Consider the following 15,241-nt stretch of genomic DNA (forward strand, 5'->3'; position numbering starts at 1 on the left):
TATTTTGATGTTATAACAATACTTCAGGCCTTTATGGAGGATGTAGATTCCAGACAGACTGCCTTGGCTTCCATTAAGAACAAGGCTGAGGAGCTGATTAAGCAGGCAGGGGACAAAGAGGACTTTGCCGTACAAGGTGAGGGCATCTCCTGAGGAGGAGAGAGGGAAATTTTGAATATAATTAAATAGAACAATGTATATACTGTAAAACTATTTATAGATGTCTGTGCAATGTACATGTAGGATTTAATGCTAATATGAATGTATTCATTTCATGTGAGGAACATGAAAATTCAAAGCAAAGATAACTTAAAAATGTTTTATTATGTTAGGGAGGGAAGTGAGGAAAGAGGAGAGGGGGGTTGGGTATGTTACAGTGTTTAGAACATGTTAAAAAATAGATGTTTTGAGAGGCAGAAAGAGAGTTTGGGAGAAAAGCACTTGTAGATTGAGGACGAATTCTTCAATGTCTTTTCACTGTTTACAGAGGTAAAGACCAAGCTGTCCGAGTTGGTGGGTCTGTATGACAACATCTGTCAGCTGTCCACGGCCCGCAGCAAGGACCTCGAGGACACGCTGGAGGTGTCGGAGAAGTTCTGGGAGGACTACAACAACCTGTGTAGCACGGTCAAGGACCTCCAGGACCAGATCACCTCCCAGGATCCCCCCGCCCTGGAGCCCGCCATCATCAGGGAGCAGCAGGACTTCCTGGAGGTAATATGGCTCGCCATTGTCCATTCGCTCACAAGTTTGCAGATAGCTGTTTTTATTTGGAGAGACAAAATACAGTTCTTTATGGGTGCTTGAGCACCCACCCCAAGGAAAAATATCCAAAAACATTTTTGAAAAGTTTTCATTGTGGATATTCTAAAGTCATTGCCAAAAGTAATTTTCGTTTTGTTTTTTACCAAAAGTTGTTTTGATTGAAGCGTAAGAAAAATTTAAACCCAAGTTATTCATTGCCGTTAAAGTTGTAGTTAAAAAGAAAAATTTGAGTTTTATTTAGTGAGGGAACCTCTAATTATTATTTTTGCGATCCAGACTCTCAAAGAGGAGATTGAGGCTACGCAGGTAGACCTGGAGGATTTCAACATCACTGGAGAGCAGTTGATGACCATGGTCGGTGAACCAGAACAGCCAGAAGTTCAAAATAACATGGAGGATGCCAGCTCTCAGGTCGACAAAGTCACAGAAAAGTACGAGCAGAGAGCCAGAACTCTGGAGGCCGCGTTGGAGAAGGCTGTACATTTCCAGGATGAACTGATGGTATGTAATGTGGATATTAAAATCAAAGAGTAGTTACATATTTTATTCATTTTAATAACCCAGTGTTGGGTATCTGTGTAAACTTACATTATGGTCATTTTTCAATTGCTTATTCTCTTATTTCATATTTTTTAGAGAAACATAATTGTATTCACTTGCTAAAAAATGTATTTTTGAATCATTTTTAAATTTTCAAAATTTCTTCAGAAAATCTTGGTCTGGCTGCAAAAGAGGGAGGTACGCCTGAGAGAGTTCACTCCAGTTGGCTCAGATTTTGACACTATCAAAGTACAGTGGAATCAAGTGAAGGTGTGTAAATTGTAAATGCATGAGAGTCATTCTCTGAAGAAAAAAATTATATCCTGTCACTCCAATTTGAAATTTTTATATTCAGGGGATGAATTTTATCACAGTAAAACAAGTTAAAATGATCACACTTTTAATGATAGAAATAAGCACTTACACTGAAGTGATTTTCATTCCTCTAAGTCTTAAAACATTTATTAAGTAGATAAATTACATTTATAACAAATCAAAATGTTCCTCCCTGGCACTTCCAATAGGCAAGTGTTACTGTAAAGAACTATATATGATAAGAGTTAAATTTGGCCCCCATAATTCGCCATTTTTTAAGTGTTTTGGGTACAATAAAATGTTAACTAATTTTTTAGAAGAGTTGATATAAAATATATTTTTCATATATTTATTTGCACTCACTGGTAGTATATGACGTCAAAAGTGACGCCATTTCTATAGTTCAATCAAAATCAGCCAAAAATAGGCATTTTTCTTATCTATTTACAAATGGGAAATTTAGAGCGCATGCTTGAACAAGGACAATTTTTTTGTCACTTATTAGTCTTGGCTAGATACATCTCTGATTAAAATATTTTATTTGTTTAAGAATGCGCTCTATGTTTTCAGACTGAAAAACTGCTTGAAAACAAGCTGTTTTACGCTAAAAATGCAAAAATGGCGGGAAAAGGTTGTCTTTACAATGTCATATTTCTAAATTGTGGGCACTTGAACCAAAATGAATATTATGTAAACACATCACATACATATCTGTACTAAGAAAAGAAAGAATGATAGTAAAATGATGATGTTCATTTTAGGGGGCCATTTTAGGCCCGTATCATATATAGTCCTTTGGAATGATCATTGTTTTGATTTCGCTTTATCTTAGGAATTGAAAACCGAAGTAGAACCCAAACAGGTGGACATTGAGTCACTGAACCAGAAAGGTCAGGACCTGGCCAAGGATGCCCAGCCCGCAGATCAGGTGGTGGTCAAGGAACCGCTGTCCTCGGTCAACAGACGCTGGGACAACCTGCTGGAAGGAATCGGTGAAAGACAGGTAGGAATTCAAACCAGGAACATGTATAGATATGTAGTTGAACTTTGATGTCTCAATATTCATTGATATGTCAAAAGGTTGCAATGATTTGAAAATCCCAACCACTTAGTCCATAAGTACATGTATATTTATCTCATATCGATTCCTCATAGATCTTACATCTTTGTCTTGCTCTTATGGAGTACAACATATCTAGGTTTGACTGTAAATTGATGTGTATTGTGGAACTGTATTGAAATACGTTCAAAGCAACAATGAGGAGTTTTATCTGGACGAGTTTGTATGAAATACCTTTTTACATTTTGTAGCGAAATCTACAAATGGCCATGTTGAATGTGGGACAGTTTGAGCATGCCCTGAATGAGCTGTTAGCTTGGCTGGACAAAACTGATGAGACAGTAGATGACATTTCCTCCACATTTGGTGACCCAAAACAAATCGAGATTGAGCTAGCCAAGCTTAAGGTGAGATTGCTTTGTTGATCCTGTCGGTGTTATTTAATATTTGTTTGTAAAGTTTTATTCTTTGAGTACTGGTTTGTTAAATTTTATTAAATTTTCTATCTAGATCATACAAAATGATGTGGATGCCCATAGAGACAGTGTAGACTCTGTCAAGGAGGCAGGAAAGAAAGTCCTTGCTACAGAACACGGAGGAGATACACCAATCAAAAGAAAGCTTGGGGATGTTAATGAACTGTGGGAGAAAGTACAGAAAAAATCAGCCAACAAATTCAAACAGATGAAGGATGCTCTACGAGAGGCCAAGTCTTTCACAGGAGAACTTCAGGATCAACTCCTACATCTTTCGGATCTGGAGGGAAACCTCATATCATCCACTCAGATTGGTGGATTACCAGAAACTGCCAAAGAACAGCTTGAGAGATTCATGGTAAGCTGGCCAAAGTTCTTTAAAATCTTGTCAAGAGTTCCCAAATTTGATGTCACAAAACATAAATATTTGTGATAATTTTATGAATACTTATAAATACAGGATTAATAAAATTTAATCTTTCTTCAGAACTTGTATGAGGAGCTGGATGAGACAGGACCGAAAGTGAAGAAGACGGTATCAGACGGCGAAAGTCTAATCAGTAAATCCAAGGGTGCCTCTGCCAACCACATCAAACAGAATGTGGAGCTGCTGAAACAGAGGTGGAAGAACATCCAGATGAGAGCAGCAGACAAAAAGGTAAAAGCAAGGTCTTGGTTCTAATGTTGCAGTCAAAGATTTTTTATTCATTGAAAGTCTTAAACTTAAGGTTTGTCAAAAAAGTGCTATGCACCAAGTCTGGTCCCAGGGCCATGAAACTATGCACATTTAAGCATATTGAATCTTTAATGTATAAGCATGTATTTTGTAGAAAAAATTGGAGGATGCATTGCAACAGGCTGACAATTTCCACCTCAACCTGAACAGCTTCATTCAATGGCTGACAGAGACAGAGAAGACCTTGAACAATCTACAGCCAGTCAGTCGCCTGCTCGAACATGTCACTCAACAGATAGAGGACCAAAAGGTAACAGAATAGTGTATTCAGTTTTATTTGATTGAAAACTTTATTCTTAAATGAACTTTTATTTCCATAAGATTTATGTAGCATGAAAAACTGGAACATTTTTGTGGTTTACCTGATAACCATATATGGAAAAATATTGACAATTTTTTTTAAAGTCAGGGATCTATTCTTTTAAATTCATTTTCATGTTATTGAGGAAACATCAGTTATCTCATGATTCCAATCTGAATTGTTGACAAAGTATAAAAGAATACATTTCCAAATAGATTGGAGTGAAACCTTCAGCTAATATACATGGATGATAGTCTTTATATTGAAAATTTTCTGCATTGATTTAATAGGCAAACTAGCACTAACATTCACAAATGAACTTGCAGGTCCTTCAGAAGGACATAAGCCAGAACCGGGAGAGGATGATAGCCCTGGACAAAACTGGGACCCACCTCAAGTACTTCAGTCAGAAACAGGACGTTATTCTCATCAGGAACCTGCTGTCCAGCATTCAGCACCGGTGGGAGAAGATCGTGTCTCGCAGCGCGGAGCGAACCAGGCACTTAGAGAGGGGCTACAAGGAGGCCAAACAGGTGAGGGGCAATGAGGGGCACACCGATCAGTGTTCTGTGGTATCAAAATACCATTTTGGTTATGCTTCATAGGGAAGAACCGGGAATGAGCCTATTTTCATGTGTGATAACTTAATTCATTATATCAGATAGGATTATAATGCTGTCTTAAAATAAGGGGAATGAAACTGACTTCATTGTAAGTGTGAATTCATGTTAAGCTATTGCTGTGACTGAGTTTTACTTGTATACTGACACTTTGATTGGTTGATTAGCTTTTCTGTACTTTGTGCTGCATGATTGGTCTGGTTGATTTTCCAGTTCTTTGTGATGTGGAAAGATATGATGGAATGGATGCAGAAAGCTGAGACCCTACTGGATGCTGACACTTCTGTCAGTAACGATCACGCAACCATCAAAGCACAGATCATCAAACACAGGGTAAGATCTCATGAACATTTAAAAAACAATTGAGAAAGATGACACTTAATTTTGTGCAATTTTTCTACAGCTATACCACCTACCTGGTATGTGTCTCCTAAACATTATTTTGATTTGAGCAAATATGTCCTGAAGGTTCTTCTTTCTCATCACATTGTTCTATTGAACAGGAATTCCAGAGAAGTCTCGGAGCTAAGCAGCCTATCTACGATGGTGTGAATAGAATGGGCCGCTCCATGAAAGACAAGAGCCCCGAACCAGACAGACCAGAAATTGAAAAGAAACTTAGTGCCATGAAGGCCAAGTGGAACTCCCTTTGTGCCAAGTCTGTAGACAGGTAAGGCTAAGTCAACCATTCCCCTAGTCCATTTGATTTTAAGACTGTATTACTAATGTTTAGATTTTAAGACTGTGTTACTTATGTTTATAATTAAAGATTTTAAATTTGTTGGATACAATTTTCAAATTCTTATAATGGATTGGAATGACCTCGATTTTTCAGACAAAGGAAGCTGGAAGAGGCCTTGTTGTTTTCGGGTCAGTTCTCGGAGGCTCTGCAGGCCCTGCTGGATTGGCTGGCCAAGGTTGAACCAACCCTGGTGGAGGACCAACCTGTGTACGGGGACGTCTTCACCGTCAACAATCTGATGGAAATCCACAAGGTCTGTCAGAGGAGATAATTACATGTATCGATATTAAAGTATTATTACTTAATCCTTACCAGGCCTTAACTTTTATTAAACAGCTGGTACTGATAATATGAATGTCTTTTATATGTGGCTTCATCAAAAATTGGTATTGTTGGGTTATTTATAAAATGATGATTAATTTATTGTGTGGTTTTATTTGCAGGCATTCCAGCATGAATTGGGGGCCCGCTCAAACACAGTGGCTTTTGTCAGAAAGAGAGCCAAGGAAATGCTGGACAAATCTGAACATGACATGACACAGCAGCAAGCTGAGCTTATCGAGCTTACCACAATGTGGGATAGAGTGTGTAAGCTGAGCGTGAACAAGCAGGAGAAGCTAGAACAAGCTCATAAGCTGGTCAGTATTGATGTCCTAAACCTCATACATGTATTATCATATCTTCTCCCATGGTTTCATTTATGATATTCATTGTCATCAGTTTTTATGGATTTTTAAAATACACAGAAAATGCCAATTTGTAGCCAGTGGCTCTGCCAATACAAATTGTTTCCATGTTTTTCATTTCAATTAACTATTTTTTCCTTGATCTGCCCAACAAAACAATTTATGAACATTGGTGCTGTGCAAATTACGATGAAAGCATGTACATATTGAAAGTTCCTAATAGGAAAAGTGACATTCAAGACTTTAAATTGGTGCTTTTGCAGGCTGAAGACTTCCACCAGAAAGGCCAGGGCTTGCTGGATTGGTTGGCATCTGCTGAGCGACAGCTTAGGTATCGAGGAGCCCTTCCAGAGGAGGAGCTGCCCCTCCTCAAACAGATTGAGGAGCACAAGGTAATGTCCAAAGTTCTGATATACATGTAGGCACATCATGGATCCAGTAATGTGTAAAAGAAGATAATTATTATCTGTAAGTTCTGTTGGTGAATGTTTACTTGATTGTAATATAGTTACTCATTATGTGGTTTTAATTTTAGAAATTTGAGGAGGATTTAATGAGACAAGAAGCAAAGTTAAGAGAAACTCTCAGTATAGGACAAGATATCCTAAAGAGGTGTCACCCAGATGCTCTGACTACTTTGAAGCACTGGCTATCAGTTCTCAGAGCCAGATGGGAAGAGGTAAGAAACACATTAAACAAGTCATATGTTGACAAATAACAAAGTAAATTTTTTTTTCAATAGCCCTTTTCAGCATACTTAATGAAGATTTGAAATGCAAAATGATATTTCACAAAAAAAGTACATGGTTCAGACTACAAGTATATTCAGTACTTTTATGATATAATATGAAATATAAAAAAAATTCTATGACTGCTGTATATTTTTATGTAAAAGGTGACAGCCATGTGTAAGCAGCGTGGCATAAAGTTAGCACAAGGTCTGCAGACCATGAGACGCAACAACGCCATCTTAGATGATCTGCTTGCCTGGCTAAACGGAGCAGAAACCAACCTGATGGGTCTGGATCAGGAACCAGTTCCAGGTGACATCCAGGTCATCATGGACCTACTCAAGGATCATCAGGTAGGAATCTGGAATTTTTAGGAATTTCCATTTAAGATGCCAGATATCCATGAACATTTGAGTAGTGTAGAAGTACAAGTAAATGTAGATCAGTGAGTTTTATGGATATTTTATTTTTTCCTGTAGGATTTCCAAAATGACATGTCTTCAAAACAACCGGATGTGGACAAACTGACTAAAGGGGACCGCAGAAGGGGAACCTCAGTGTCAGAGTCTGCCTCTCAGATCCCCGTCTTGAAGGCCTCACCCTCAGGGAGACACACCCCCATCAGGACTCCAAGGTCAGAGGTCACAGACAGTATAGAGATATATATTGTACATGTACATATATTGTAGAAAATTCAGAAATTTTGGCATACCATGCAATATTTAGACCAAACATCATTAAGAGAAATGTCAATTTTTCGACCATCCAAGGTCAGAAGTCACAGACAAGTGCATGAATGTTCAAGTACCATGGAAAATGTATTGAGTGTTTTGGCTTTACTACACATAAAATACTTCAAACCAAGCATCATGAAAAGAAAAATGACTGGGTTTTTTTCATCCATGTGGTATCCATGGAAAACCTATACTTACAATGATAAATATAACATATTTTTCTGGGATATCTAGGAAGGACACCAGTGGAAGGAAGACCCCTGAGCCAGTGTTTAGAAATCCAAGAGTCGGGGCTCTCTTCATCAAATGGAGGACTGTATGGTTGATGGCCATGGATCGCCACAGGAAACTTCGGGATGCACTCGACTACCTAGAAGAGGTAAACAATTGATTATCAGCCTACGAAAATACCTAAAGTATTTGATTGCAATAGTTTGTTGTGAAAACTATTGGATGTGTTCATCATTTTTGCTCTTTTAATACTTTACTAGGTTGAGAGACTAAAGGACTTTAAATTTGATGACTGGAGAAGACGATACCTTCAATTTATGAGACACAATAAATCACGAATCATGGATATGTTCCGTCGTCAGGACCGAGACAGAGACGGCAGAGTCTCAAGGAAGGAATTCATCGACGGCATAATTGCTACCAGTAAGTTTAATTCTTGCAAAAAGTGTCAGTTCTTTCATAGGAAAATTTATTGTTTTTCAGACACAGCAAAAAACAATAAAGGAATATTAAGTAATCTAAAGTGATATTTTAATTTATCCTATGGGCTTGTCATCTATACCCTAAAAATATTTTGCATATACATGTAAATAATTGCATTTCTAATCAATCAAACTAAAACTTTTCAATCTTCTGAGGTAGATATCTAGCCACCATTTGCATCCTTTTTTTCTTTGGTGAAGTATAAATTAAAAAAACTTTTATCATAATGGTTATTTTCACAGAATTTCCGACCAGTCAGTTGGAGATGGAGACGGTAGCCAATATGTTTGACAGGGACGGGAGTGGCCTCATTGACTACAAGGACTTTGTGAACGCCCTCAAACCCGACCGAGAGCCCCAGAAACCAATCACCGACACTGAGAAAATCAATGACGAGGTCAAGAACCAGGTCTCCAAGTGTACCTGTGTCAAACAATTCAAGATTCACAAAATCGGAGAAGGAAAATACCGGGTAAAACTGGATGTTGTTGATTTAAAATAAATAACAGAACGGCTTATAGGATTCTAGCCATCCTTATTTATTTTAATGTTTTATCATATTATGTTTATATCAATATACGGTGGATATCACTCATGGGATAAATTTTAGATTTTCCACTGTGTGTTCTTATGCCACATGATGTCATAATTTAACATTACGTAGGTTTAGGCAGTTGATTGAAATAGAATAAAAAAGTAAATAATTTTAAATTCAGTTGAGGGGTGTTGAGATGTAAACTTGAAGCATTTAATGTTGTTTCAGTTATTTGTCATGAATTCATAAAAAATGTTTGAAAATGAAATGTCTGTTTGTTAAACTTCAAGGAACTTTTTTTCCATGCTTAAAGTTGTTGGCGTCTTGTAGATGTGTTTTGCGGCTCACAATTACAATTTTTACAGAAAAAAGTTGGGATTAACAAAATGCTTGGTAAAACATATGATAAAAAGAATCTTTCATGATTTGCGATGGTATATGATTTTTATCCAACGAATTGTGTTTTCTATCCCTGAGCCTTGGTGAGGGGATAGAAAACACACAGCTTGTTGGATGAAAATCATATATCATCGCAAGTCATGAGAGATCCTATATTTATTATTTGAAGATATTGAAGAAATTATTTTTGATGTACATGTATGATATCACTAACAAAATCAGCTCCTCGTCCGCTTCTTTGTCATGAAGTATTTTATTGTTGAAATGCATTGTTCTGAAAAATAAGAAACTGTTTTGGTCATGGCTCTCCTTTATACTCTCAGTTTGGAGATTCTCAGAAGCTGCGGTTGGTGAGAATCCTGCGCAGTACGGTGATGGTCCGTGTGGGTGGTGGATGGGTGGCCCTGGACGAATTCCTGGTCAAGAACGACCCCTGTCGAGGTAAAGTCTACCCCCAAATCTTGATATGCTTTACAACATTCTCTACTTGGATATTTCTATATTTGTAAAATATTTCTAGAAGTTATGTTATAACAATGAAATTACAGAGTTGTGTGGTTTTTCAGCAAGATATCTGAAATATTTCCCTTGTAAGTTGGGCTTTTAGGTGTGCTATCAAATTATACATGTAAATGCTATCTACCTAGTATTTAAGCTAACTTAATTTACTGTAATATGCCAGAGATTTTATTTTTATATGCCATCCTACATTTTTTCACGTCATCTTTGCATATGTTGTTATACATAGCTATGTGAAAGTCAGCATTGCAGTACAAAACTCAGTCCAACAAATTCTAAGGCTGCAGTTTTCTTTTATTTAGTTTGGGTTGTTCCTGTATTAAGGTCTTACATCACATCCTTTATAATTCATTTTATTGGAGCACAGTCCTTTGAAATGACAAAATTTCATCCATTGTATTTCTTTTCTTGTGGCCACAGCATTATGCTTTGTGCAAGCTGTATTTTGAGTTTTTCAGCAGCTTATGAATTTGTGCTAATCAGGTTAAAAATCTTTAATTTGCAATGAGTTTTGACTATAAAACTTACTTTTTGTCAGATTTAAGTAAACATTTTGAGACGTGCCCGGCATGTGAGTACAATCAAGCTTCCGTTGCAAACGGATTTTTGTTCCCTTTTTCAAAAATTACTTGTACCTTTACAGTCAAATTTTATTTCATCATTTTTGGAAATGGGATTATCTGCATCCATTGTACCAGAGTACATGTATTATACTTTATTTTTGGATCGGTATATTATTTTTACTAAGTTATTTTTATTTTAAATTTTTGTATTCTGGGTTTGCCAGGGAAAACCATTGTCGCATATACATTTCAGTTCATTACTGTGTTATGTTCATTCATTACCATGTGGGTTTCTTCATCGCCTTCTGTTTCATTTTTTCGGTATTTTGGTTTTCCATGTGTCTATCTTTTCTTTGCTGTAGTAGGTCTCCGCAGAAGAAACCGTTTTCAGTTCAAGGTTATCATGACACCAGAACAACTAAGTATGAACTGCAATTGTCACCTAGCAACCTACAGATGCTTTGTTTGTTGTAATTTTATCTTTTACTGTTGTGTTGTTATTTTTATCCAATGGTATTACAGCAATGAAAATTTATTTTTGTTATTGCATCATGGCTATTAATAGAATTCAGATTTGCAGAGAAGTGTTTAACTTCCAGAACCATGGCTTCAAAATATTTTATTTGCATGTACAGTGTGATCCAGTATTCATTTTAAAATAATTGTCTACTTTTCAAAAAAAAGAATGTTTGATGCTGAATAATTTACCCTCAATAACTATACAGTCATGTAATAGTCATATTTTTTAATGGTTTTCAATTCCCATGGTATATAGTAACTGTAAATAATTTAACATGAATTGCAGATATTCATAATGTGTGAATTAGGCTTAAATTTCTACTGTGTTGGATGAAACATGTATGAACATCTTAGCCATTGAAAATTAATAATCTATATTTGATAAAACTACCAACTTCCATCAAAAATTACATTTAAAGTATATACTGTGCTCATGTTAGTTGACTTGATCAAATACACAGAAGATTTAACTATGGAGTTGAACTTTGATTTACAGTTATAATTAGTTCTTGATGAATGAGATGGTTTTTGCACTTCAGATTCTAATTGGTTTAATTATAGGCAAATTTAAGTTACTGAAATGGCACATTACAAATTTGTTGAGTAGATTTTATGAAGCAGTCTCACAGAAGAATTGAGTTATTTGTATACGACAACAATGATGCCACGTCAAGCAGACTGATCTTGAAATGCATGCTCCTATTAATTGACCTTAATAGTGATATTGTTTGCGTACATTGTATTAAGTCATGAGTGAACCAGCTCATTCTTTAACAACATAGCCATTTTTTCCTGATGCAAATTAAATCTTTTACATGTTGAATTCATGCTTAAGTTTAAATCTAAACTGAATGTAGACAATTAATTCTATGTACTCTCAGTAGATGTTCTAGTTTTTCTGAATTTCTTTTCATAGTTTACCTCTGATTTGTTACTTGTACTGTGAAATAATCCATGGGATGTTTTGATTCTTTCAGCCAAGGGCCGAACTAATGTAGAGCTCCGAGAACAGTTCATTCTGGCACAGGGAGTCAGCCAGTCCATGAGTCCGTTTGTTTCCAAGAGTCCGAGCGGAAGCTCCCACTCCGGAAGTTCGTCAGCCTCCTGGAGTACAAGATCACCAAGTTCAGCAACTGGGCCCATTACTAAAGTATGAAATGGAAACCATATTATAATACATGTGTTATTATTTGAAACTGTACAAATAAGTACTGCACTATCTGGTACCAAGTTTTGTATGTTAATCTTTGCATGGTACCATATAACATGACTTTCCTGCAGGGTGCTATTATTTGCTTTATTTTTGTGGTGTCATCTAAAACAAATCAATTTCAAAAAAATTATTCAATTTTTTATAGTTATCAATGCAGATATCACCGTAAAAGACCAAAAAAAAGAATTAACCCTTTTTGTTATCACGATGCAAAATTAATATATATGATTTGCTGCCACAGTAAAAAGTAGTGTGGTATTGGTTTTGGTTTCAAACTGTACTTGTATGTATAATATATTGATATTATATTGATAATGTTTCAGATTAGAGAAAAATCTGTTCACTCCACCCCTTGGAGACAGAACGGAGCACGGTCCACCCCGGGGCCTGACGGCGAGGTCAGACAGATCATGTCCCAGCCCCACCTAGACAGCACTCCCAAAAGATCGCGATACTTAGCCTCACCACGTAATGTTTTCAGTCCAGGTAAGAATTAACAAATCTGTATCCACTTTTTCCTTGATTTGAAAGCAACAGAGTAGACATATAAAAAAGTCTATGACGCACCTAAAAGACTTCACCATGGACAATGTAATGCAGAAACACTTGATCTTCATATAACCACTGGATATAGAGATATAGAAAGATACCAATGTCATTACACTGTTAGCTAAAAATTATTTAGACCTACAGTGTAGATATTTAGAAAGATACTTTGGTTGTCCCATTATAAACTGAAAACTGTACTCTTTTTATGCCCTTACTTTTACTGAGTTGACAACTTCATTGTAGCTATTCCCAGCAGTGGAAGATCTAGTCGTGCCAGCACAGGAGGGGGGAGTCGTCCACCCAGCCGAGCGGAAAGTGAATGCTCTGAGATCAGTGAACCGGAAATGTACACAACTGTTCAGCATGAGACCAAATCTTCTGGTGGACGAAATCAAACTGTAGTGACTTATCAGACCCATGTGGTCAAGACCCGGACAGCCAGCAATCCCTCTCCCTCAGTAAAGGGGGGACCATCAGGGAAAGGGGGACCTTCCCCCTCTGCCAGGGGGTCCAGAATACCAAAACCCTCCACAACTCCTAAAAAGTGATGAATAAATGTCATGTGATTTACTTAAGCATTCCTCTCCTACATGCGATACTGATTACGAGACAATCGACGATACTCATTGATAATCAAACAGCAGACTAACGCCTGCTTTCTGTTCGATGTTACACTTAAAGTAATGCTAATTTGGTGCTGTGCTTTAACTCAATGTCAATTTCCATGAAAAGCTTTAATATATGACCTCAGTGATGTACGTTTGTGGGAAAATACTGTTTTTACGTAAGTAAAGTATTTGATGTACGTTAATATTTTGTATTGACTGTGTGTATACATGTAACAGCACTGACATACTGGATCTGTTCCTCATGTGCAAATTGGTCGACAGTTGATGATTTTTTTTATGTACATACAGCATGTGTGCTAAGCCCTTGTTTTAATGCTGGGTGCATTTATATTCATGGTTGTTAAAGCAAGTTTGTTGTTAGTTCCATTTAGGCGTGTTTATTTTTAACTTCCTGTACACCCTAGAGCTCTGTTGATTTCAGTTCTGTTTTGATCTACTTACAAAGTTTATTGTTCTGTATCGTGATGTGTTGCTGTATAGAGTTTTTTGATTTTCAATGAATGACGATTTTGATTTTATATGGATATTATTTGAATTTGAATGGATAACTCCTTTACATTTCTGAGGACAGCAACACATATCATTTTGTACTTTGTTCTTTATATGTCTTTTAAGATTCATCTAATTAAGTAGGTGTACGATATATAAGTATTTGTTGATACATGTATTGATTATTTATATTAACTTTTTTTGCTACGGAGTTCCCATGCAATATGAAGAAAACATAATGAGCACTTTAGATTTTTGATGAGTACATCTATTTTTTTATGTTTTGCTTAAAAGAAGATATTCTCTTGAATTATATTTTGGGGGATTTAATTATGAACTCCAAACTGTGAAGTCAGTTTTATTTGTATGTGACTTATTGTAATTGTCATGAAAATCGGAAAAAGAGTAGCTGGTAGTTAATTTTGGGGTTTCAGTGTTCCTTGTAGAACTGCATGTCCATTAAGCAGTGGTCCTGGATTATTCATTGTGGTTATCTGAGAGTTATCATGGGTTTATTTTCCCTCATTGTCATTATCACTGCTACATGTTTTATCACAGTTAAAGAAGCCTATGTAAATTGTGAATCATCTATTTATTTAATATTAGCAAAATGTGATATCACTATATTTTTTTTTATTGTGTATAAACATTCACAGCCTGCGCCATTTTTTTTTTGTGAATGACATCCTGTGTCTTTGGCATCATTGTCAGCTAAGCAGGCGATGATGTCATCATTGCATCATCAAGGGGAATAATCTTTACAGAACTGAACAAAGAAAACAATGTACTGTTCAATTATTGATTTATTTTAATTCACTTAATACAAGGGTTGGGGAAATATATGCCTGTACTCCATGTATACTGAAGTAGCCTGTGATCTGTAATTTAAGTAAGTGATCAGTTTATTAGCCTGCACTTTTCAATTGCAAGAATGAGTTCTACAATGCTATGTACCTGTGTTTACTTGTACAGGGTGTTGCTTAAATGCAAGTATTTTTAATAAATATATATAGAATCTCATTTGCCTGCATGTGATTTCTCAGAGATTTAGGCCCATAAAACCTAGATGTGTTCACTTTTTATTTCATCTTTGCTAGTCAAGGGTTTTTTGATCCACTCTGGAGTGGACCATAAACCTTTGGCTAGCAAGATGTTTTAAGAAAACTCTATTGCCGATATACATATATACCGGTAATGAACATTAAAAATAGACAAACCTCGTTATCTCGAACTAGATAGGACAGTAAACTTCGAGATATCCAAGTATTTCAGATATCGAGGGTAAAATCCTTTTAAAATAAGTGGTTGGGACTTAAAAATCACTTCCACATATCCATTGTATTGGAGATATCGAAGTTCAACTGTATGGATTGTGTCAATTAAAAGGTCAAATTTGTACAGACTTT

General features: G+C 36.3%; 1 protein-coding gene across 18 annotated transcripts in view; it reads left to right on the forward strand.

Moving 5' to 3' along the window:
* The window catches only part of LOC128166152 (microtubule-actin cross-linking factor 1-like), an 82,654-nt gene extending 67,799 nt beyond the window's left edge, over positions 1 to 14,855 (forward strand). For 11 of the 18 annotated variants that reach the window (XM_052831117.1, XM_052831123.1, XM_052831116.1 and 8 more), the window contains 27 exons: positions 28 to 136; positions 488 to 714; positions 1,042 to 1,266; positions 1,474 to 1,575; positions 2,453 to 2,623; positions 2,932 to 3,087; positions 3,191 to 3,514; positions 3,644 to 3,814; positions 3,987 to 4,142; positions 4,520 to 4,726; positions 5,027 to 5,146; positions 5,317 to 5,483; positions 5,649 to 5,808; positions 5,999 to 6,193; positions 6,505 to 6,633; positions 6,777 to 6,920; positions 7,137 to 7,325; positions 7,452 to 7,606; positions 7,941 to 8,085; positions 8,198 to 8,360; positions 8,663 to 8,892; positions 9,678 to 9,795; positions 10,412 to 10,444; positions 10,802 to 10,858; positions 11,933 to 12,105; positions 12,492 to 12,654; positions 12,961 to 14,855. In XM_052831117.1, coding sequence (XP_052687077.1) covers positions 28 to 136; positions 488 to 714; positions 1,042 to 1,266; positions 1,474 to 1,575; positions 2,453 to 2,623; positions 2,932 to 3,087; positions 3,191 to 3,514; positions 3,644 to 3,814; positions 3,987 to 4,142; positions 4,520 to 4,726; positions 5,027 to 5,146; positions 5,317 to 5,483; positions 5,649 to 5,808; positions 5,999 to 6,193; positions 6,505 to 6,633; positions 6,777 to 6,920; positions 7,137 to 7,325; positions 7,452 to 7,606; positions 7,941 to 8,085; positions 8,198 to 8,360; positions 8,663 to 8,892; positions 9,678 to 9,795; positions 10,412 to 10,444; positions 10,802 to 10,858; positions 11,933 to 12,105; positions 12,492 to 12,654; positions 12,961 to 13,265 — 4,494 coding nt within the window. In that variant the 3' untranslated portion in view covers positions 13,266 to 14,855. Of the gene's footprint in view, positions 1 to 27; positions 137 to 487; positions 715 to 1,041; positions 1,267 to 1,473; positions 1,576 to 2,452; positions 2,624 to 2,931; positions 3,088 to 3,190; positions 3,515 to 3,643; positions 3,815 to 3,986; positions 4,143 to 4,519; positions 4,727 to 5,026; positions 5,147 to 5,316; positions 5,484 to 5,648; positions 5,809 to 5,998; positions 6,194 to 6,504; positions 6,634 to 6,776; positions 6,921 to 7,136; positions 7,326 to 7,451; positions 7,607 to 7,940; positions 8,086 to 8,197; positions 8,361 to 8,662; positions 8,893 to 9,677; positions 9,796 to 9,920; positions 9,945 to 10,411; positions 10,445 to 10,798; positions 10,859 to 11,932; positions 12,106 to 12,491; positions 12,655 to 12,960 lie in introns of all 18 variants that reach the window. The other 7 variants (XM_052831118.1, XM_052831133.1, XM_052831132.1 and 4 more) reach the window with 5 other exon arrangements.
* Positions 14,856 to 15,241: the final 386 nt, after the last annotated feature.

Source organism: Crassostrea angulata, chromosome 10, assembly GCF_025612915.1.
Source record: "Crassostrea angulata isolate pt1a10 chromosome 10, ASM2561291v2, whole genome shotgun sequence".
NCBI lineage: Eukaryota > Metazoa > Mollusca > Bivalvia > Ostreida > Ostreidae > Magallana > Magallana angulata.